Source organism: Vombatus ursinus, unplaced genomic scaffold (assembly GCF_900497805.2).
Source record: "Vombatus ursinus unplaced genomic scaffold, bare-nosed wombat genome assembly UNPS02010461.1, whole genome shotgun sequence".
NCBI classification, from domain to species: Eukaryota; Metazoa; Chordata; class Mammalia; order Diprotodontia; family Vombatidae; genus Vombatus; species Vombatus ursinus.
The window spans coordinates 9,712,009-9,735,376 of record NW_020950239.1 but is presented as its reverse complement, the minus strand read 5'-3'; the positions used below and the strand labels follow the sequence as shown (position 1 = coordinate 9,735,376).

Here is a 23,368-nt window from a genome sequence, read left to right as displayed (position 1 = left end):
AAGAGAGAAAGGGCACATTGAGGAAAGAGAAAGAATCCCCAGGTCTCCTTCTCCCACGTTCTTTGCTTCATCCCCTATCTCATTCTCCTTATTTCCTCTCATTCCCTACCACACACCCCAGCCTTAGCGTATTTTTGTGGGTGTTCATGGAAACCCAGAGCCACAACTAGCACTCTTTCCACCTGAGGCAAGGGCCAGGGACATACTCACCGGAGGGAGGGGCAGGGTGTGTGACAGGAGCCAGCTCTAAGCAGCTGGAAAGAGTCAAATGTTACATTTTCAATGTGAGTATTCACATCTCGAAAATCAGCAAACATAAATCAAGAAGTTGTTGGTTTTCTAGACTTGAGAAAATGTTGATAGTGTAGATTAAATTTGAAAGCGTGTTGTGCGAACTGTTTTTGTTTTGTTTTGTTTCTAAGAGAAGATTGTTAAACATTTACCAGCATACCTTTAGGTGCAGGTGAGGGGCAACATGCAGAAAGCCTAGGAAACCCTGGGGTTTCTGCCCTTCTGAAAATGTGTGTCCTAATGGGAAGGGTGGTGTCCCTTGCAAGGGGGTAGAGAAAGAAGACAGCCACGCTGTCATGGGCAGGTTCAGCAAGGAAGAAAGCCCTTCTTCCTCTGAGAGAAGCTGCTGTCTGTGCCTTCTACGTGGTCCACCCTGGTATAAAGCCAGTTGCTTCAACTTAGTTCCACCTAGAACTTTTAGGAAAGGTAAGTTGGGTTAAGAACCAGTGGATTTTATAAAAGAATAATGTAGACATAATTAACAAGGAAAATAATAATAGCAATAATCTCTTACATCATAATTAATACCTAGTATTCTTTTTAGCTGGGAGCTGCCTGTCTTGCCCAGGCTAGAAGCAGGACAGCGGCTCAGGGGCCCTATCCCAATGGCTTTAACCTGCTCCATTTTTGTGCCGTGGGCTCGTTCACACCTCTGCTCCTGAGAGCTCACCAAACTCGCTCCGACTAAACAAACAGCTTTCACTGCAGCTCAGAACTCCCAAACTCAAGGCATCCACCTCCCCAGCAGTGGTGAATGAAGGCATGAGCCACCACACCTTGGCTAGAACTTTCTCGGTAATTTTCTCATAGAAACTTGTCATTATCCAATATCTATTGGTTTGATTCTACTATTGCAAAAGAAGTAAACTGCTCATTTACAAGGCATCTTTCATACCTCTGATCAAAATTGATCGATAAACATTTACTAAACACCTACTGTATTCCAGGCACTATACTTGGGGCTAAAGATACCCCAAAAAGGGGAGGGGGATCTTGGATTCTAAATGGATAAACAGCATGCATATGTAAACTATGTACAAAGGAAATATATTAATGCAAGTTTGGTTCGTTGTTCTTTGTACTCGAAAAGGACCAAAATGACATCACTATGTTGGAATCAACGCACAGTGTGTCCAGCTGTGGCTGATCAGACCAATATAATCTCAGAATGCTCTACCACAGGTTGGGCATAAATAGTCCATATAAATCTTTGGAGTGGAGATGGCTTAAATTTGCACATCTCACATTTCTTTTGAGCTACTGAAATTCTGCTTCGCTCATAGAGCACAGAACCTTCTTTAAGGCGGGCACTCTATGCTGAGTGGTCTTTTGCCAGTGTCTTCCATATCTCACAGTTGATAAAAAAGTTCTTCAGAAAGACCTTGAGTGTCCTTATATTGCTTCTTCTGACCTCTGTGTGAGCACTTGCCTTGTGTGAGTTCTCCATAAAATAGTCTTTTAGGCAAACATACTTTTGGCATTTGAACAACATGGCCAGCCCATTGGAGGTGCGCTCTCTGCAGTAGAATTTGAATGCTTGCCAGTTCAGCTCCAGAAAGGACTTCAGTGTCTGGTACCTTATCTTGCCAGGTGATCTTCAGAATCTTCCTAAGACAATTCAAATGGAATCAATTCAGTTTCCTGTCACGGCACTGGTAGACCGTCCAAGTTTCATAGGCATACAACAATGAGGTCAGTAGAACGGCTCTATAGACCTTCAGTTTGGTAGAAAGCTTAAAACCTCTTTTCTCCCACACTTTCTTTTGGCCAAACACTGAGCTAGTTCTGGCAATGCATGAGTCAATCTTGTCATACATCCCTGGAAAGTATACTTCCAACATAAGTAAACTTATTCACAGCATTCAAGATTTCTCCATTGGCTGTAACCTGTTTCAACATATGGATGGTGAGGTGCTAGCTGATGGAGAATCTCTATTTTCTTGGTGTTAATCATCAGGCCAAAATTAGCACAAGTGGCAAAGAATCAATCCAAATTCTGTTGCATTTCAGCCTCAAGGGCTGCACTGAGTGCACAATCAGCTGCAAACAAAAAGTTGTGCACCAACTATCCTCCCACTTTACTCTTGGCTTGTAGCCTTTTCAAGTTAAATAATTTACCATTAATCTGGTAGCTGACCTTGATGCTGTCTTCCTTGTTGAAGGCATCTAACAACATCTCTGAAAACATCATGTTAAAAAGTATGAGATCAAGCACACAGCCCTGCTTTATTTCATTGTTGACTGGGAAAGTTCAAGAGCATCGTCCATTATCCAGAACCCGTGCAAACATGCTGTCATAGATGTTGGTTATTCTTTTCAGTTGTGTCTGACTCTACATGACTCCATTTGGGGTTTTCCTGGCAAAGGTATTGGAGTGGCTTGCCATTTCCTTCTCCAGTTCATTTTACAGATGAAGAAACTGAGGCAAACAGGGTTAAGTGACTTGTCCAAGGTCACACAGCTAGAAAGTGTCTGAGGCCAGATTTGAACTCGTGAAGATGAGTCTTCCTGATTCTAGGTCCAGGTCCTCTGTCCACTGTGCCACCTAGCTGCCCATGCCATCATGGAACTGCTATACAATACTGATGAACTTCTCTGGGCAACCAAATTTTGCTATAATCTTCCAGAAAGCCTCATGACTGACCTTGGTCAGGTCAATGAAAATTGTATACAGACTTCTGTTCTGCTTCTAGCATTTCTCCTGGAGTTGTCAGGCAGCAAACACCATATTGACCATTCCCCAGCCCTTTCTGAAGCTACACTGGCTCTCAGGTAGATGACCATCTTCCAAGTGAAAGATCAGCCAGTTAAGGAGGACACTGGCAAGAATCTTGCCAGCAATGACTAAGACAAAGACCCCTCAGTGATTGTTACAGGACAGCCTACTTTGGCAGAGGTAGCATTAGCAGCTAGAGTGAGGGAGACCTTGGACTTCTAATAAAGAAGAACTGAGCTTTAAAGGAAATTAGGAATTCTAAGAAGTAGAAATGAGGAGGGAATATGTTCCAGACGTGGAATGGAGGGAGAACGTTCCTTTGCCTGTCAAAGGCAGGGAGATGAAGTGTGTCATGTGAGGAACAAGAAGGTTGGCATTGCCAGATCATTTGTAGAGTGCATGAAGGGGGTAAAGTATAAAAGGTAGAAAGGGGCAAGGTTGGTAAGACAAGCTTCTTTTCCACCTTTGTACATTTTGCTGTTTGTACTTCAATTAGGAAAAGAGGGATGAAAATGTTTCTGGTCCTCTGAGGTGCTCCATGTAGAAGGTCTATAGAAGGGCAGCTGAGATGGTACAAGGCTCATCATTTAACAGACAGGGAAACTGAGACTGAGAAAGATTAAGTGATTCGCCTGGGGTCATAAATGTCTAAGGTCAGATTTGCACTTGAGTCTTTCTGACTGCAAGCTATCTAGAAAAAAAGCAACAGAAAATAGAAATGATCTTCCAATAAGCTACAGAAGTCTGTGATGAGTTTCACAGCCAGGATTACGTCTTTCTCTCATCCTCCATCCACTTGCTTCCCATTCAGTCTGAAGTGACTTGCCAAAGAAACATGTTAGGTTCCTGGGTCCCCCATCTTGTTAGCTGTCCTCTTGAAAATCAGTGGAGAAGGAGCTTCTGACTGTCATTCTCTTAAAAACTGCCACAGCCATGGTTTCTAGTCCATTCCTGCCACACATTGTTTTTTCTCCTCTTGCTTTCCTATCCTCCCACTAATCTATTCATGTGTCAGTGGTACCTGCCTCACTGTATCCCTTCGGGTGGCGTCCAAATCTTGGATGAAAATCTCCCTCAGACCATGACTATCTTTTGCCTCTTTTTGTATCCCCAGTGCTTAGTAGAGTGCCTGGCACATAGTGGGCACTTAATAAAGGCTTATGGATTCTCAGAACACTTCCAAACAGTCTAGTCCCAGGATTTCCTATTATCTTTGGAAGGTAAGTCTAGCTAGCCCAAGACCTCTTTGATCCTCAGCAAAGTCTCTCAGTTTCTGTGGGAGTTTTGATAAGGTAGAATTTCAAGAGTACAAACTATCATACTTAGTATAATAGTATGGTACAAATAGTATGAACATTGTACTATAATAGGAATATATCATTAATATAACAAGATGAATGTTATACACAGAATATGAATATAATACTATTCATTAAAATATGACTAAATAGTATGAGCATTATACATATAATAGGAATATTATATTATTCATTATAGTATGAATAAAAAGTATAAATATAATATATGCCATTTATAAATGGTAAGGTAGGAGAGGTAGAATCTTAAATATTAGCCAGAAAAAAATTAGTAGTCCCAAAGCCTAAAAGAAACCAGGGAATTTAGGGCAGAGCAAATTTTTTCATTAAAATGGAAAATATGGCTCATAACCTGGGGAATGTCTTTCTGGCTCTGACTGGTAATTATCACACCAATATTGTGTCCAGAGGCTAAGAAAGAGCTGGGGACAAGGTTGCAGGCTTATTACATTAAAAAAAAAAACTATCTATAAAGCTGGTTTATGGTCACCACAAAGGCATATTCAGTTTTACTTGAGGGTCAGGGCTCAGTCTGCAGTCAATTTAGGAGGTTCCTTTTCTGTTTTATCATAGACAGAGCTAGGATGGGGTGAACAGGGCTTTGCCTCAAGTCATAGACATGGAAAGAGCCACCTGTCCATTGCTATATGTCAAAATTCCATTCAATTGACCAGGCTCAGGATGTGACCTCCAGATGTTGTCACACTGGCATTCTCTAAGGACCTATCTCCTCACTCTAGTGCACCCCTTGAGGGATGGAGCCTAAACTCACTGAGGGATAATTCTCCCCCTCCATTCATGGTACAAACGTACTGATGGTCAAATTATTCTTTTCTCTAGTACCACCAGAGCCAACTTTAACTCACTCACAAATGTTTTTGCTAAGGATGAAAGAATTCCTGGTTTTGACCTTGATCAGGAAGGTCTAGTGGGGTAATAATACTATTTTACCTCTGGATCTAAGATATTGGGGCAGTTTTCCTCTATAATTTCTTGAAATATGATGCTTAGGCTCTTTTTTTGATCATGGCTTTCAAGTAATCCAATAAATCTTAAATTATCTCTCCACCTGTTTTCCAGTTGTTTTTCCAATGAGATATTTCACATTTTCTTCTATTTTCATTCTTTTGACTTTTTATTGTTTATTGAAGTCTCATGGAGTCATTAAACTTTCACTTGCCTAATTCCAATTTTTAAGGAATTATTTTTTTTCCATGAGCTCTTTACCTCTTTTTCAATTTGGCCAATTCTGTTTTTTAAGTTATTATTTTCTTCAGTATTTTTTTGTTCTTCTTTTACCAAGCTGTGAATTCTCTTTTCATAATTTTCTTACATCACTATCATTTCTTTTCCCAGTTTTTCCTCTATCACTCTTTCTTAAACTCTTCCAGGAATTCTTGTTAGGTTTTGGTCCTAAAAATCAGCATTTTTCTTTGAGGTTTTTGTGGTACCTCTTTTCATGTTGTTGTCTTCGTCTAAGTTTATGTCTTGGTTTTCCTTGCCACAGTAGTAGTTTTTTGTAGTCAGGTTCTTTTTTTTTTATTGTTGTTTGCTCATTTTTCCAGCCTGTTCCTTGACTTTTAACTTTATATTAAAGTTGGTCTCTGCTTACCTTGAGGCACTGTGCCAAGCTTCAGCCTTTTTCATTCTGCTGTTCTCACAGCTAGTTCTGGGTGTCTGCAAGTTTGTTGAGAGAGTTCAGCTGGATCCCCACTTATACTTTGCCATCTTGTCTTTACCTTTCAACATGTGGCTTTATCCTTCCTTATTGGTTTTCCAATAACTTGCTCGGGAATGGATGACTGCCTCAGAAAAGACATGGCAGTGTCCAGAAATTTTTCTGTCCCTTAAATTGTCCTTTAAGGGCACCGGAATTTCCAAAAGGAAAAGCCTGCCACATGGCCTTGGGACAAAGCTGTTGAGAATCTTCTTTGTACTCTTGATACCTTTCTTTCTAGCCAATGGAATGACAGAAACTTGCCCCAGCATGTCATCTTGAAGGCACAGGTTTTAATGATAAGGTTTCACATATAAATCTTATGAGTCAATGGTATCCTGTCTAGGAAAGGAGCTTCTACCTAATAGCTCACAAAGGAGACCACGTTGCAGGCTCAATTTATTTCTAACTGCCTGCTTCACTTGGAACATGTTTTATTTTGGTCCCAGAGGCCTGTTCTAATCTACTCCAGTTCAGACACCAATATTTTACCATTCACAAGAACATTCTGTGCTTTATTCAATTGTTTATTTTGGTTCAGCCCTGATTTCCCTCCAGATAACACCTGGCACTGACAATCTGTAAGAATGGCCCAGAAAGTCCCCAAACAAGAGCCTGGCAGCATTTTAAGCCTTTTGGAAAACTCTACCCTCAAGAGAACATAATGCCTTGTTGCCTAATATCAGTAAAGCGTGTTGATGATACGGTTTATGTGGTTTGTGGTTACCATGAGGGCATATTCAGTTCTATTTGAGATCTTCTAGTCATCTTTTAATGGAAGATCATCAAGCACAAGTGTTTTGGGAAGTATTGGTTAAGAAAATTTAAGATGCCCAAGTCGGAGATTTTTCATTGGTAGGCAAGTCAATATTCTGAAAATGTCCTGGTTCTGACAAGGGTCAGATTGACAAAATATCAGATTCTCAGGCTATTAGGACAGTGGACAGAATTTCTAAGTATGTTCTAATGGCGCCCTCCTCAACTAGGGAAATATCAATTAAAGTCCAGGTCATTACACAAACAAATAGAAAATTGCTGGATTGCTCTCCGGGGTAGCTCAAGTCTGATATTGATATTATATATTACAGTATAAGCCCTGATCAACTAGTGCCCCCACTGAAGTATATGTTTGAAGAAGCTATCTGATCTTGGTGTTGGAATTGGAGTCAGGAAAACCTGAATTCAAATCCTGCTTTAACCACTCATTTTGTGATCCTGGGCAAGTCAATTAACCTCTTTCGGTCTCAGTTTCTTTATCTGTAAAATGGGGATAATAAAAGCACAATCTCATCAGGTTATTATGAGGATTCAATGAGATAATTTATATAAGATGCTTTGCAAATCTTAAATTATATAAATAATATGTAGATATATTAATGTTGTTAATTATTAATTAAAACAATTAACATAATATAATAATAATTGTATGTTATAAAGTTAACATAGAAATATTACATGAATATCAAAGTATAATAATGTAAATATTATCATGCTATATTGATGATGATGATGCATTTATCAGGAAACTTATTGTAATAGAGTTTCTTTGAGCTTACCTTTAAAATCATAAAAGATAAGGCAATGATAAAAAGAAAAAGTTCCAGAATGGATAAGTGCCAGACTTTTCTAAGGAATGAGGAGAGATTAGATGGAGGAAGAAACTTTTAAGATGATTATTCACATAAAATTGGAGAGGGATTTCAGAAATTTTCAGCAGAACAAAACTGGTCAGCAACCCTCTGCTGCCCCCACTTTCCCTATTCCATTGCCTTTCCCAATCCCCTTAGTATTAGTAATTCCCTCTATTGGTTATTCCTAATTTATCCCATCTATAGCTTGTTTGTATAGTTTGGTTGCACATTGTCTCCTCCATTAGACTATAAGCTCCTTGAGGACAGGGACCTTTGCCTTTCTTTGTGTCCTGGCACTTAGCACAGTGCCTGGCACATAGTAGTTGCTTAATAAATGTTTATTGACTGACTCACTAGCTACTTGGACTGGAAGCTTTGGAATGATTTTTTTTTCCTTTTCCCTCTCCTCCATCCCCTTACATGCAATAAGCCATCAAGTCCTAGAGATTTTTCCTTCAAAATCTTTTTCAGATTTGCTTCTTCCCCTATGTTCTTGTTGTGTGACAGGTGCTAGAGACACATAGACAAAAGCAAAATAATTCCTACCCTCAGGTAACTTAAACTCTACTAGGCATACGACATATGCACAAATAAGTATAGTAGGAAGAAAACTGAAACACTGACAACTGGAGAACGCTTCATGAAAATAATAATAATAACAACAGCTAACATTTATATATCACCTACTACGTGCTAGGAACTGTGCTAAGAACTTTACACATATCATCTCATTTGATTTTCACAACAACCCTTGGAAGTAAGTGCTGTTAGTATCCCCATTTTACATATGGGGAAACTGAGGTAGACAGAGACAGAGACTGTGTGAGGCAGTCACACAGCTAGTAAATGTCTGAGGCCAAATTTGAACTCAGGTCTTCTCCTGACTACAGACCTCTGTGCCACCCAGCTGCCTTTGGATAGCCTGAAAGAAAATAAAAGATTGTGGATAGAGCGCCTAAGTTCATATCTGGCCTCAGACCAAACACTTGACACTTACTAGCTGTGTGACCCTGGGCAAGTCACTTAACCCTAACTGCCTAAAAATTTTTTTAAAAAGTAAAAAATAAAAGATTCTGAGAGATGGAGTGTATTCCAGCTATAGGGAAGGGCTTTGATCAATACACAGAGGCAAGAGATGGAGTATTGAGGGCAAGGAATAGCTAGTCTGGAATACGGTGTCTCTGGAGGGAATAAGGCTAGAAAGGTAAGTGGGAGTCAAATTGTGGAGGACCTTAAATGTCAGGCTAAAGATTATTTTTGTCCTGCAGGCAATTGGGAGCCATTGAAGGTGCCTTGGGAAGTTTATTTTATCAACTGAGGCAAGAATGACTTGGAGAAGGGTGATACTGGAAGCAAAGAGACAAGTTAGATACGATGGTAGAGTGGTTGTATGAGGTAAAGCAGATGTCTAGGACATAGTGGCTTATCATATATAAAGGAATGGAGGTAAGGGAGAAGTTGGAGCAACTAGTCAGTCAATAAACATTTATTAAGCACCTACTATGAGCCAGGCACTATGCTAAGCACTGGAGATACAAAAAAAGACAGAAGACAATCAGTCCTTGCCTTTAAGGAACTCACAGTCTAATGGGAGAGACAACATGCAAGCAATTATGCATGTACAAATAAGTCCCGGTAAGGCTATGTTGTGAAGGCAGAATCCACAAAACTTGGCAACTCATTGTATGGGAGTGGGGGGGAGGGGGCAGGGAGTGCAACAGTTCAACCCCCACCTGGAAAGCCATGGAGTTGGCGGCAGCCAAGAAAATCCTTAAAGGCAGCTTGGCTTTGTAGGATCTGTGGCTCCACAAACGATGCGCACCGGCCGTCACCCCCAGAGCTGTCAGGAGGAAACAGAGGTATGCTGCAAAACACAACAAAGAGGAAATACTTGTAAATCATGAAGAATTTCTAAAAATTTCCTTTTTCCAACTCCACTGAGAAAAGATTCATGAAACTGTCCAGGAGAAAAGAGGTGACTCTCTTTTGATGAAGGGTCAATAACTGGAGAAACTGTAGCCTTCTGTTGATTTGTGGCTCTCTAAAACCTGCACTGGGGGGACAGAAAGAACTTTCCATGGGAAACTCTGACCTTCATACTCCAAACATTTTCTCATGCTTTTCTTTCTCCCCAGTTGAGGCCGTAACAGTCATGTTCAACTTAGCATGAGTTGAAGACTTAGTCATAAAAATCAATTCCTTTTGAGTCCTCTCCTGCCCTTTAACACTCATAAATATGTGTTTTACAGACAGCATAGGTCAGAGTAGCAAAGCAAATAAGGTTGCTTAGCTTGCAAAAAAAAATAAAATTGGCTTTAAATAGTCAGGCTCTATCTATTAGAAAATCAGAACAGCAATAGAAACGACAACAGTCCTGATATTCACAGTTTATAGATGCTCCGTGTTTTGACCCACATTATCACTGAGTATTTTAAAGCAAGGATAAGTGAGACCTTGACTGGGCAAGACAAAGGTTTGGCCTGTCTTTGTTAGAGAAAAGTAGAGTAGGGATTCCTCCGGGTTGGGGATGGGAATGGAGACCATAGGTGCAAAATGATTACTCCTGTAACATGAACAGGGATTATCTGACCTGTAATCAAGCACCTTCACAGGTGCTTGTAATGGTGAACCGACTTTTCAACAATTGACTCAAATCCCTGAATCCAGCCACAAGTTTCTCTGATGGGTGGTTTTCATTTTTGCTTTGTCTATGAGGCGATAGAGAAGAGCCTGGGCATAAAACTTCATTGTGACCAGAGGACTAGCTGGTGGATCCAGTCAACACAAGAAGATCAATCTTTATGCCCTTTCCTCCCACCCTCCACAATACCATTTTGGGTATTTTAAGTTATCTTCATCTCCATGTTTCTCATTTCTGAAAGCTTCCAACATTCTATCCACAAAACACATTTTTGGGGGTTGGGGATAGAAAATGAGCATGGAATTAGGTAGTCTTTCTTTCTGGCCCCCACCCTCATATGATCAGCTCCACTATTTCCCAGCTCTTCCTTCTTGCCTCTCTTTGAGTATGATCTTTTCTCTTTGGCTTCACTCACTGGGGGAAGGTTTTTCCTTTCAAACTTGACTTTGAAGAACACTGGAAAAAGGAGGTACCTGAGGCAGATGCTTCAGATAGGCTAAACCAACTTACAAACTTCATAAAGTGCTGATTCATATCATATCTAAGATACTCCAGATCTGCTTTTGGGAACTATTATGAATCAATAATTTTCTCTCTTTTTTTTTAAGCTAGGAAGGTACCAGCAATTAGAATAAGAATCTTCTCTCTCTCTCTTTTTCTCTCTCTCCCTTTCTCGCTCCTACACCCAGCATTTGAATTATGAAATATATACATCAAAAATGCAACGAGATCTGCAAACATCCGGAATGTCATTTATCCCAGAATACCTTCGCTATATGCCACGGTAGGATCCTTATTTTGTTGAATTCCAAATATTGCAGAGTCTACTTGGGTCTACGCTTACTGGCCTAACTCCTTCTATTTCTGCTTCATCCTTGAGTTCATCTAATGTTGTAGCAACAGACCAGGGTACCCCAGAGGGAGTCCAATGGTGTTGTAATGACCTGGATTGTGGGAAGCTCCAAACTCTTGAGAGACGCCTGAACCTGATGTGAGGCTCTACTATTTTTCCAGCACATTTATAGACTTCAATTTTCCCATCTGTAATGTAATACAGATCACAGCATTTGTCCTTATTATCTTATTGTATTGGAGATCAAAAATGAAACAAGTAATTTGAATGAAATTGTAGTGAAAATGAAGAGTACCAGAGCCTGGGTTTATGATTTCCTTGAGGTAGTATGCAGAGTGTTGGAGTACTCATCTGTCAGTACCTTCCCACAGACAGTTGTGATCATTGATTCCAACAACAGCCGCAACAACCAGGCACAACTACAGGGACATTTGTACTAACACTAGTGTGGCTTAGAGGGGTTGCTCAGGCTGTCTACACAAGCTACAAGGTGAGATCATAGCCCAGAAGCAATATGTTCTCAGCTTCCAAGTCATCCAATGACACTTTAAATTTGTTGGCAATGATTCTCATGGGATCTGTGCCAGTGTCCAAACTCAGCAGTTTTCCCATTATGATCACAATTTTACAAGTCTCCTGTTCAAATTGCTGGTCAATGATGGTGAACAATGAATCTAGGAATGGACACAATGAAGTCATTTTCTCCTGCTTCTATTTTATATCAAAGTAATTCTGAGACTCATGCATCATCAATATGAATGAGTTTTCCCCTCAGAACTTGGGGCAAGGAATATATTGATAAGGAATGATAATTCCTTACAAATACATTCATACTGCCATTGAAAATACATTGAGGCATCTTCTGATTAAGATGGTAAGATGAAAGATCATAGAGGAGCCCAATTCTCCCACATATACTTCAGCAATGATCTAAAAAGAGCACTGGATTGAATAATTATTTAGGCATCTGCAAATTCTACCATCAAGCCCAGTACTACGCAAGAAGACAGCTGGAAACCAAGGACTAAGAGAGGTGCCTTTAGGGAAGTCTGCACAAGAACAGAAAAACAAGCCAGGAGTCCATAGTAGCTCTCTGACTAGGGATAGCTGGGGGGAAGGGTGGAAGATCACAGCAACATCCTGCAATTTCCCTAAGAGACCAAGTGACCCCAGCACTCTAAATGGGCATGCTGAAGCTTTCCCATGCTCTGAGGAGACGCATGGGGTCAAGAATCCAGGAAATTGAGATCAACACCAAATAGGACCTGATCAACCTATTCAAGAGTACAGAGCCTGGGCTTGCCAAAAAGTGCCAAATTAGCTGAGGCCAGATATGACAAGAGAAGGCAGTGATCACTATAAAGAAATACGAAGGGCCAATTTGTTGCCACCACAAGAAAAACTGCTATAAATATTTTTATATATATATATATCCTTTTCCTTTGATCTCTTTGAGATGCAAATCTAGTAGTGGTATTGCTGGGGTAAAAGGGTATGCAAAGTTCTGTAGCCTTTTGGGCATAGTTTCAAATTGTTCTCAAGAACGATTGAACCAGTTCACTACTCCACCAGCAGTTCATTAGTCCTTTTTCTCCTCCAGCATTTGTCATTTTTGATAAGTGTGAGGTGGTACCTCATTGTTTTAATTTGCCTTTCTCTAAGCAATAGTGATTTAGAGCATTTCTTCATATGACTATAGATCACCTTGATTTCTTCTTCTGAAAACTGCTTGTTTATAACCATTGATACATTCTAGTCCCTCTCTTTGTCTTATTTAATTCCCTCTGTGATCCCTGAAGACTATTATTCTTGAGGATCATATCTCTACTTATAATATAATTATAATATATAAATACATAATATATAATGTATTATAATACATAATAATTATAATATAAACATTTCATCATCACTTATTCCCTTTCAATGCTCAAATGTATTTGCACTTTTAGGTTTCACTAGACTTCTGTTTTTACACTTTAGCATTTCTATTCAGCTCTGATCTTTTCATTAGAAATACTTAAAAATCCTCTATTCCATCAGAGATCTACTTTTTTCCCTGGAGGAGGAGAGTCAATATTGTAGGATTTGTTATTATTGGTTGTAAGCATTTATCTTTTGCCTTTTGGAATCGCCATGATTTTCTCTCTTTCGTAGTAGTTGCTCTCACGTATTGTATAATCCAAATACTTCCTTGGTACTCTTTTTCTCTGACTGTTGGTAATATTTTTTTCTTTGACCTGGAAGCTCTTGATTTTGGCCACAACATTGATGGGAATTTGTATTTTGGGGTTTCTTCATAGATTATATTTTTGTTTAGCCCTCTGGTTCTAATAACTATGGGAACTTTTCTTCATGATTTTTTGAAATATGATACGCATCACTTTTTTGGTCATGGTTTTCAGAGAGTCCAGTGATTCTTAAATTATTTCTTCTTGACTTGTTTTCCAGGTCAGTAATTTTTGTTGATAGATATCTTACATTTTCTCCTATTTTTTTCAATCTTTTGATTTTGTTTTTAATATTTCTCATTAACTCATGAAGTCATTGATTTCTGTTTGGCCTTTTTTAATTTTTAGGGAGTCTACCACTTGGATAAGATTAGAAGATGGTTAGAATCTTTTATTCTAAGCTATTTATTCTCTTCCAATTCCAGAGTTCTTATTTTAATTATAATTTATTTTTAATCTCGTGCTCCATTTCTTCCAGGTACTCTTGTAGTGTTTGTGGCCAACCCATTTTTTTTTTCTCTGAGGCTTTGTTTAATTTTTTTTTTTGCAAAGTTACTCTGTTCTTCTGGGATGATTTATGGGGCATCTCTTGGCCCTAAGAATTTCTTTATAGTGATTACTGCCTTCTATTGTCATATCTGGCCTCAGCTCCTAATTTGGTACCTTTTAGCTCTACACTCTTGAATGAGTTGGTCAGGTCCTATTTGATCTTGATCTCAATTTCCAGAACTCTTGATGTCTACTCAGAGCATGGGAAGGCTTCATCAGGCTCAGTTAGAGTGCTGGGGTCACTTGGTGTCTTAGGGACATTCCAAGTCAGGACATTGCTGTGATCTTCCACCCTTCCCCCCAGCTATCCCTAGTCAGAGAGCTTCTATGGACTCCTGGCTTGTTTTTCTGTTCTTGTGCAGACTTCCCTAAAGGCACCTCTCTTAGTCCTTGGTTTCCAGCTGTCTTCTTGTGTAGTACTGGGCTTGATGGCAGAATTTGCTGATGTTTCTTAATAAATATTCAATCCAGTGCTCTTTTTAGATCATTGCTGGAGTAAGTGTGGGAGAATTGGGCTCCTCTATGATCTTTCATCCTACGATCTTAACCAGAAGTTGCCTTAATGTATTTTCAATGGCAGTATGAATATGCTTGTAAGGAATTATCATTCCTTATCAATATATTCCTTGCCCCAAGTTCTGAGGGGAAAACGCGTTCATATTGATGATGCATGAGTCCCAGAATTACTTTGATATAAAATAGAAGCAGGAGAAAATGACTTCATTGTGTCCATTCCTAGATTCATTGCTCATCATCATTGACCAGCAATTTGAACAGGAGACTTGTAAAATTGTGATCATAATGGGAAAACTGCTGAGTTTGGACACTGGCACAGATCCTTTAAGAATCATTGCCAACAAAATTAAAGTGTCCTTGAATGACTTGGAAGCTAAGAACGTATAGCTTCTGGACCATGATGGGTCTGTTCCTAAAAGCTGCACTACTAACCCGAGTAGAGCAGCTAAAGGAACTGACTGGGTCTTCCATTTTTCCAGGCCTCTTTAATGCTTATCTGTTACAGACTGTTCATGTGAAACAGCCTCTTCTTACATGTAGAAAAAAAAGGTCTAAGTTGAATAATATCCCAACGTAACCTCAACTCACTTTTAATTTTATATATTGAATAAGAATTAGCTTCATCAGTTAATTATAATGGCATAAGAAATTTAAGTTTATGGCAACATGGTATTATTTAGTATAACAAGACAAGGAAACCTCAATATCTTTCTTTACTTGGCTCATTATCTGGTTTAATTAACAATAACTAATCTAGCATTTATATAGTGCATACTATTTGCCAGGCATTATGCTAAGCACCTTACAATGATTAGCTCATTTGATCCTCACAACAACCTTGGATGCTTTTATTATACATATTTTACAAAGGAGGCAACTAAGGCAGACAGAAGTTAGGTGACTTGGCCAGGGTCACATGGCTAGTAAGTGTCTGTGTACAGATTTGAACTCAGGTCTTCCTGACTCCAGGTCCAATTCTCTAACCACTGTGTCTAGTTTAAGACAAAGATCGGAAAATGGACTCTTTGTATATATTAGTGCCATAAGAATTTGTCATTTTTAAAGTTTGTATTTTAAAGTAAAATTTAATTGTTAATTTTTTAATAAAAATGTTTTAGTTTCCTAAGTTTGTTTAGCGAAAATAATGTTTTTATCATTAAATATTCAGTAAATGTTTATCTTTTAAAAAAAATAAAAAATAAGATTCCCTTATATATAAATTCCCTTATATAAATAAGCACACCCTGATAAATTCCATTCTATAAATAAGCACACCATGGTGAAATGTGCTATGCAAGCCTTGAAGTGGGCATTTCTCTCCCATCTCTCCCTGACTGAAAACGTTTACCCATACTTATGTGTGAACGTTCGTGTAGATCCCACTGTATGTCATTACACAGAATCATGAAGGTAACTTGTACTGGTCTCATATTTCAGGCTCATTTCTCCAAACAGAACCAAGATTGAGGTACCCCTACTCTCATAAATGTTAGAGGTGCCAGAGACAAGGGGAGGAGCCGTATTTTGTGCAACCACACTGAAAATCACTAGGAAAATAAAAAGTAAACCTTTTCAATACTTGAAGATAACTAATTGGTTTAGTCCAACACTTTCTTCTTGAATTCAAGGGAAAAAAGGCATCAGAGAAGGTAAGTGATTTGCCTAAAGTCACAGAGAGAGTTGATAAAAGCTGGGATTCAAAACCAGGTCCTTTGCCTTTCAAACCAGTTCTCATTCCCCTGGGCTAGATGCCTAGCCTGTCCTACCCTCCTAATGTAAGCACTGCCTATTTCAGTCCCCAGAAGGGACAAACACAACTATACTGCCAGATTTACCTTTTGTTTTCCTGGTGGTTTTCAATGTGACCACACAAAATATGGCTCCTCCCCACATCTTTGGCAACCTAATAGTTAGAAAAGTAGAAGTATCTCGTTCCTGATTCTGTTTGGAGAAATATGCCTGAAATATAACACTGGTACAAAAAGACCAGCTCAAAGACTCAGAGGGAGCTTTGCTGACTAGCCAAATACTGATCCAGGGCATGCCGCAGTGGAATCAAGGACAGGAAGGAAGGGCATTCTCTTCCACTTTTTAAGTCCCCTCCTAAGTCTGATGGAGCGTTAGTGAAAGGTTTGTTAAGCAGAGTGTTCAGGTAAAATGCTCCATCTCCCAACTTTGGACATTGTCATTGGCTGCCCTCCATGCCTGGATCTCTGTCCCTCCTCATCTGTGTGTCTTGGCTTTTCTGGCTTCCTTCAAGTCTCAGCTAAAGTCCGTCCTCCTGCAAAAAGCCTTTCCTAGTCCTCCATAATCTTAATGCCTTCTCCCTGAGCTTGTCCCCAGTTTATTTTGTATGTTTCTTGTGTGTACATCTTCTCTCCCCCATTAGACTGTAAGTTCCTTAAGGGCAGAGACTGTCTTTTGCCTTTCTGTGTATCCCCAGTGTTCAACACAGTGTCTGACACATAGTAGGTGCTTGATAAATGCATGTTAACTTGCCTGGGTGTCTATGTCATGGTCCTCCCTTTATAAAGCAGAGTACACTTGGCTAAAACTTTTGGAGGTTGTTTCTGTGTAGTCTTGGGCTGACAATTCACTTAGATCCTCTACCTCGTTATGATTTTCCTGGAAAGAAAAGACCAGAATAGCAAATATTCCACCTCATCTCTCTCTTTTTTTTTTTTTTTTTTTTTGGTTAAATGACTTGCCCAGGCTCCCAGACCAGGACATCTTCATTTCCCACCTGCTGCACACTTTGGAGTAGACTTCACCTTCCCCCTACACAAGGGACCTTCTTCCCCAGCCTTCCTCCGTCAGCTTCCTTCTGTGTGTTATATTCATTCGTTAGATTGCCTTTTTTTTTATTTATGTCTCCGGTGCTTTGAACAGTGCCTGGCATATATTAGGTACTTAATAAATGGTCGTTAACTTGACTCCTACGTGCAGCTAGGTGACACTGTGGATAAAATGCCAGGAAAAACAGTCAGGAAGACTCAAATTTAGCCTCAGATAATTACTAGCTATATGATGCTGGGCAAGTCACTTAACCCTGTTTGCTTCAGTTTCCTCACCTATAAAATGATTTAGAGAAGGAAATGGCAAACCACTCCAGTATCTTTGCCAAGAAAACCTCAAATGGGGTCAGAAAGAGTTGGATATGACTAAAATCACTCAACAAATGTTTACTGATTAACTGGAAGGAGACTAAAGTTCCACCTTCCCACACATACTTTAAAAATAAAAAGAAAGCATTTTTAAATTACCTAAATCTGATGCCTTTGGACTAATCTGAAAGAGAAACCTTATCAGTCTCTCTTTAACTTTCAACATCAAAACAATGCTCTCCTTCTTCCTCTCCAGACTAGCCCAGGAAAGACTCCTCCCTGAAACGGAGTGGTCATGAGCAAGGGCCAGATGCCCTTGGTTGATCTACCTTAACTGAATTAGGATAATTATCAGACGAAGAGAGGGAAGAAGTCCCTTTGATTACTTCAGGCAAACGGAGGTATCTCTTAAATTCACCTTCAATCAAGTGGAAAGGACAATCCTAAATGGGAGGGGCCAAAGAAGGACTGCATGGTCCTAGGAAAATGATTCTCCAAGAGATTATTGAAGTTAAGTGACTCTGTTCTCTTTGATGAAAAAAAAATTAACTTTTTCTTTATCTTGTGGAATTTTGTCTATTGTCTGGGAAAACTATAACTGTAACTTCAAAATGGCTTGGGTTAGGGTACAGATTTTCAGAATTGTGGGGTGGCTCAATCCAGCCTTTCCCTCTCCCTCTCCCTCTCCCTCTCTCTCTCTCTCTCTCTCTCTCTCTCTCCTCTCTCTCTCTCCTTGTCTTCGTCTTGTTCGGTCTCTCATACAGCATAAACGCTATCAGAATAATCAAAATTAATAAAAAATTGTTTCTGGAAGTCTTATCCCTAAAATTCAGAGTGTAGCGTTTTCTCCCTTTCCATTAAACCCTCAAGATTTCTATTAGCTTCTCCGACATTTGCCAGCGATGTCTCTTCCCTCTTTGTCATCCCCTTACCTCCAACCTCCTTGCTTTGCCATAGGTTTGTGTTGGTTTTTAACTTGCTGACACACTATCTTTTTTTTGACATTCCTGGCAACTCCAATGACTCCCCAACCTTCTCCCTCTCAGGGAGTAAGCACAGAGGAGCAGAACAAATTGATACGAAGACCATGTCTGAAAACACAAGTCTCATTCCACACATTTCTGTATCAAAACAGAGATCTCTTTTTGCTGTCAGTTTACTTTTGGCTTAGATCATGGGAAGAGAGCTGGAAGGGATCCTGGAGGCCATCTCATATAACCCCCTCATTTTACAGAAGAGGAAACTGAGGCTCATAGAGGTTATATAAGAACTAAGCAGCAAAGCTAGGCATCAAACCCAAGTCTGTCAACTTTCCCCTTGACCAAGATCAGTTGACCTAAATACGATAGTTTCTAATTAAGCATAATTATTGATAAGAAAGAATCCGTCTAAGAAAAAATGACCACCAGGATTATTTTGCTGATTCAATATGTACTCTCTTATAAGAGTATTTGGGCAGCTAGGTGGTGAAGTGGTTAGAGTCCCTGGTCTGGAGTCAGGAAGACTCATCTTCCTGAGTTCAATTCCAGCCTCAGGCACTTACTAGCTGTGTGACCCTGGGAAAGTCACTTAACCCTGTTTGCCTCAATTTCCTTACCTGTAAAATGAGCTGGAGAAGAAAATGGCAGACCGCTCCAGTATCTTGGCCAAGAAAACCCTAAATGGGGTCATGAAGAGTGGGACACAACTGAAATGACTTAGGGGTCCTTCTTCTACAGGTCCATTCCTTTAGATTCAGGGAGTTGATTCTGGTGTCTTAGAGTCTGACAGTGCAGGTCCTCGCAGGCTGGAAAGGTTTCTAGTGCAAATTTGGCAATAGTTGTGTGCCTGCTACCCGGATCTGGCTAAGGTCAGCAAGACACCTCACCAGAAGGCAGATAAACGATCATCCCACCAAAGCTCTAGAAAGCATCTGCTAAGCTATAGGAGAAGCGTTTTGATCTGCATGGGAACATCTTTGTGGAACTCTGAGAGTAGGCACACAGCACACCCATCCCATTAGGACGTGAGCCTCTTGATGACGGGCCGTGTGGTTTTGTCTTTCCCTGTATCCCAGCACTTAGCACAGTGCCTGGCACTGATAAGCACATAATAATCAATACGCACTTATTAAGCACCTACTGTTTGCCAGGTGCTGCACTAAACACTGGGGAAACAATTATGAAATAAGAAAGACAGTATCTGCCTTCGAGGAACTTACAATCCACACAAAAGGAAGCTAAAAAGTGGGGATGGAGAGGTGCCTGATGTGGGGACATGGTGGAGAAGTCAAAGAAGAGGAGGTGAGTGTTGACTGACCAAATGACAACCCTCCGCTCCTGATTTTTGGACACAGATTATATGGGGATTTATCTTGCTTGGGAACATATATTTGTCACAAGGCTTTAGTCTTTTTTATTTTTCAATGGCAGATGAAGGGAGATAGGGATAGAATAGGAAAAAAAGAATAGAAATAGATTTAAAAATGAATGTTAGAAATTGTTTTTAACATGTAACTAGGGGAAAATAAAATGATAAATAATTTTTAAAAAGAATAGAAATAGAGATAAAAGAAGGCCATTGAGGCATTTTTTTTTCAAAAATGCAGAGAAAAGAGCAGAAGGAAGGCCTGAAAGAAGCATAGACAAGATGGGTAACTATGAAAGCTTCAGGTTGAATATATATGTATATATGTGTACGCATATACACACACATACATATATAGACACATATACATAAACAAAATATATATATATACATACACACATATTTTCTATATTATACATACACACATATTTAGAGCAAGCTTTATATAATTAAGACCTGCAGCTTCATGTACAATTGTCTTTTTCTTTTCTATCAGGTATATGGAAATGCCTATTTTTTTTGGTGTTTGTTAAATTCAGAATAACAATAATTTATGTTTTTAAAACTGCAACGTATGAAAGGAAATATAGCCTCAATGGTTTAGCTAGAAAGTCACTGGTAAAATTAACTTTTCCCCTATAACTCTTCAGGAAATAAAGTTTGTGAGAAAAAAAAAAGCATACCTGCCAAATGAGGCTAGTGTTCATTTATTTAATGAGAGAGAATGTTGGTCTCGAAATCAAAAGATCTAGGAGGTAGAAAAGAGATCTAGTTCAGCCTTGTCACTCCAAATAAGGAAACGGAGGCATAGAAATGATGGAATCCTAATAAAGCTGCCGCCACACTCAATACAGCCACTGCCCCTAGCTAGCCACTGCCCCCAGATTCAATTCACATATTTGAACAGGTGTGTTCTTGTACTCAACCACAATCACACCATCCATTTAGCCCAAGAGAAGGCCACAATACCTAACTATCCATCTTGACCAGACAGGATGACAGTAACTGGCCAATCAAAAAGCAGCACAACCAGGATATTTGACCACCAAACCATAGAAGAGACCCCTCCCCTATTACTTAATTCCTTAACAAACCCCTCCTGCCTTTTTAATGTTACTCATATTCCTATAATCCATGTAAATTTTGTTGTGTAGTCAGCATCATATACTCCATAAAACTGTCTCTCTTGCCTAACTGAAACTGCTGTCTAAGGAACTTAGCCACTCATCAGAGCCTGAAACCTCAAAACCACAACAAATCTCTTTAACTGGATTGGAGTTGGCCTGAGTCTTTGAAATTCTTTGAGACATTCCACTGCATCACAACCTGACCTCATCAGAAGCAACTGGGTCTGGAATCAGGAACATCTGAGTTCAATTCCAGTCTCAAACACTTACTAGCTCTGTGATTCTGGGCAAGCCACTTAACCTGGTTCCGCTTCAGTTTCCTCATCTGTAAAATGGAGATAATAATAACATCTAGCTCCCAGGATTGTTGTGAGAATCAAATGAGATAATATTTGTAAAGTGCACAGTACATGGCACATAGTAAGTGTCTAATAAATGTTTACTTCCTTCCCCCGTTTTATTTGCCCGAGATCACACAATTAGTTCATGACAAAGCCTAGACCAGAACCCTGATGCTCTGTCATCACATCATGATAGTATAGAGGAGACCTTATAAGCCATCTGGAGCATTCCCCTCATTTTCAAGATGAGGAGCTTGAAGCCCATGGAATTTAAGTGCCTCATCCAATGTGGCAGCCTAGACTTGGATTTAGGTCTAGTGATTCAGAGCTCAGTGGTCTTTCCGCTGACACATAATTTAGTCTCCATTTTATTATTGTCTTTGTTGTCTCCTCAGAGACTCTAACTTCCCTTTCCCTCCCTTAGAAATGGGGAAGCACAGGCTTAGTAGTCAGTCTGGTTACATCAGTAGATCATTCTAGGGCAGGGCTGACTCCTTAACAGCTGAGAAGAACAATGCGGGGGATTTCCGTCCTGACCAACAGCAACCCATCTCTAGCATCTATATCTCTTCGGCAACACCAAAGGGTACTACATTAGTAAAATTGTGTCAAAGATAACCAGTATGAGAAAATTATTCATTTCTTCAAAATAATTCTAAGCTCTCGCCGATAGCCACACAATCTCATGACAACAAAAAAAAAAGTCACTTAGGGATCCACTTCAATATAATGGGAGCTACTCTGGAATTGTGTTAGAGTCCCATTTTCTGTATCTAAAAATTTAATTTCATGAAACATTTTCTGTCTTAGCTCAGCCCAGCAAAGAATTGGGTCATAAACTACTTGTAGACAAGGAAAGCCCCTCAAATACCATTAGTCCTTCAGTAAGGTATGTCAACTGAGAAGGGAAGGATGAAAGATCACTTCAAAATACTAGACAGAAAATTAATTTTACAGAAGAAACCATCCATCAGAGTGATTTAGGACACTTGGAGGAATTGGGCTAATTTAATCAAGGCCAGAAGGAAAGGGGTTAACTCAAGTATTGAGGTCATTTACCTTTAACCCAGGGATTCTAAATCTTTTTTTTAATTAAACTTCATTTTATTTTCATGAAATATTGCCTTTTCTCTCTCCGACTGAGAAAGCAAGAAAAACAAAATTGCTGTTTTTGTAAATTTTGCATAATTTTGTACAATCAAGCGAAACAAATGTCTGTACTTGTCATTTTTGTTTTGTGCTATGGACCTCTTTGTCAGTCTAATGAAGTCATTATTTTTTTTTCCTTAATAGTATTTTTTTCAATTACATGTAAAGATAGTTTTCAACATTCATTTTTGTAAAAATTTAAATTCTGGATTTTTCTTCCTCCCTCCTTCCCCTCCCCCTCTCTAAGACAGCAAGCAATCTGATACATATTATACATGTACAATCATGTTAAACAAATTTCTACATTAGTCATGTTGTGATAGAACAATCAGAAGAAAAAGGAGAAAATTATTCATAATTGAAGGAAATAATACATTTCAGTTAGAGGCTAGTGAAAATAAAAATTTCATTATTTTCCCATTTAAATTCACTTAAACCCCTGAAATCTATCTGTAGTCCCCAGGTTAAAAACTCCTGCTCTAACTTGAAAAGGGAAGGAAAGGGAGAGAAAGGAAACAAGCATTTATCAAGTGTCTTCTATGTAACAGGCACTGTGCTAAATGCTTTACAAATATCATCTTGTTTGAACCTCACAACAGACCTGTGAGGTGGGTGCTATTAATATTCCGTATTTTGCAGTTAAGGAAAATGGGCAGGCAGAGTTATGAAAGGGGGTATGAAGACCAATGACACCCAGAGTCTCTACGACTTCCCCATCACCATTCCCCATTACCCTTTCGATCCAACAAATCTCCACTTAGAGATTTACATAATAGTTATCATATGTCACTCTCTCATATATTTTTAAATCCCTTTTTCTCAAGTCCCATTCACCAAGCC

General features: G+C 39.3%; 1 protein-coding gene across 1 annotated transcript in view; it reads right to left on the bottom strand.

Annotated features, from left to right (window-relative positions):
- Nucleotides 1-23,368, bottom strand: part of SCD5 (stearoyl-CoA desaturase 5) — a 76,874-nt gene that overhangs the window by 28,974 nt on the left and 24,532 nt on the right. Inside the window, exon 2 of the mRNA XM_027854562.1 lies at nucleotides 9,405-9,535. Coding sequence (XP_027710363.1) covers nucleotides 9,405-9,535 — 131 coding nt within the window. The remainder of the gene's footprint in view (nucleotides 1-9,404; nucleotides 9,536-23,368) is intronic.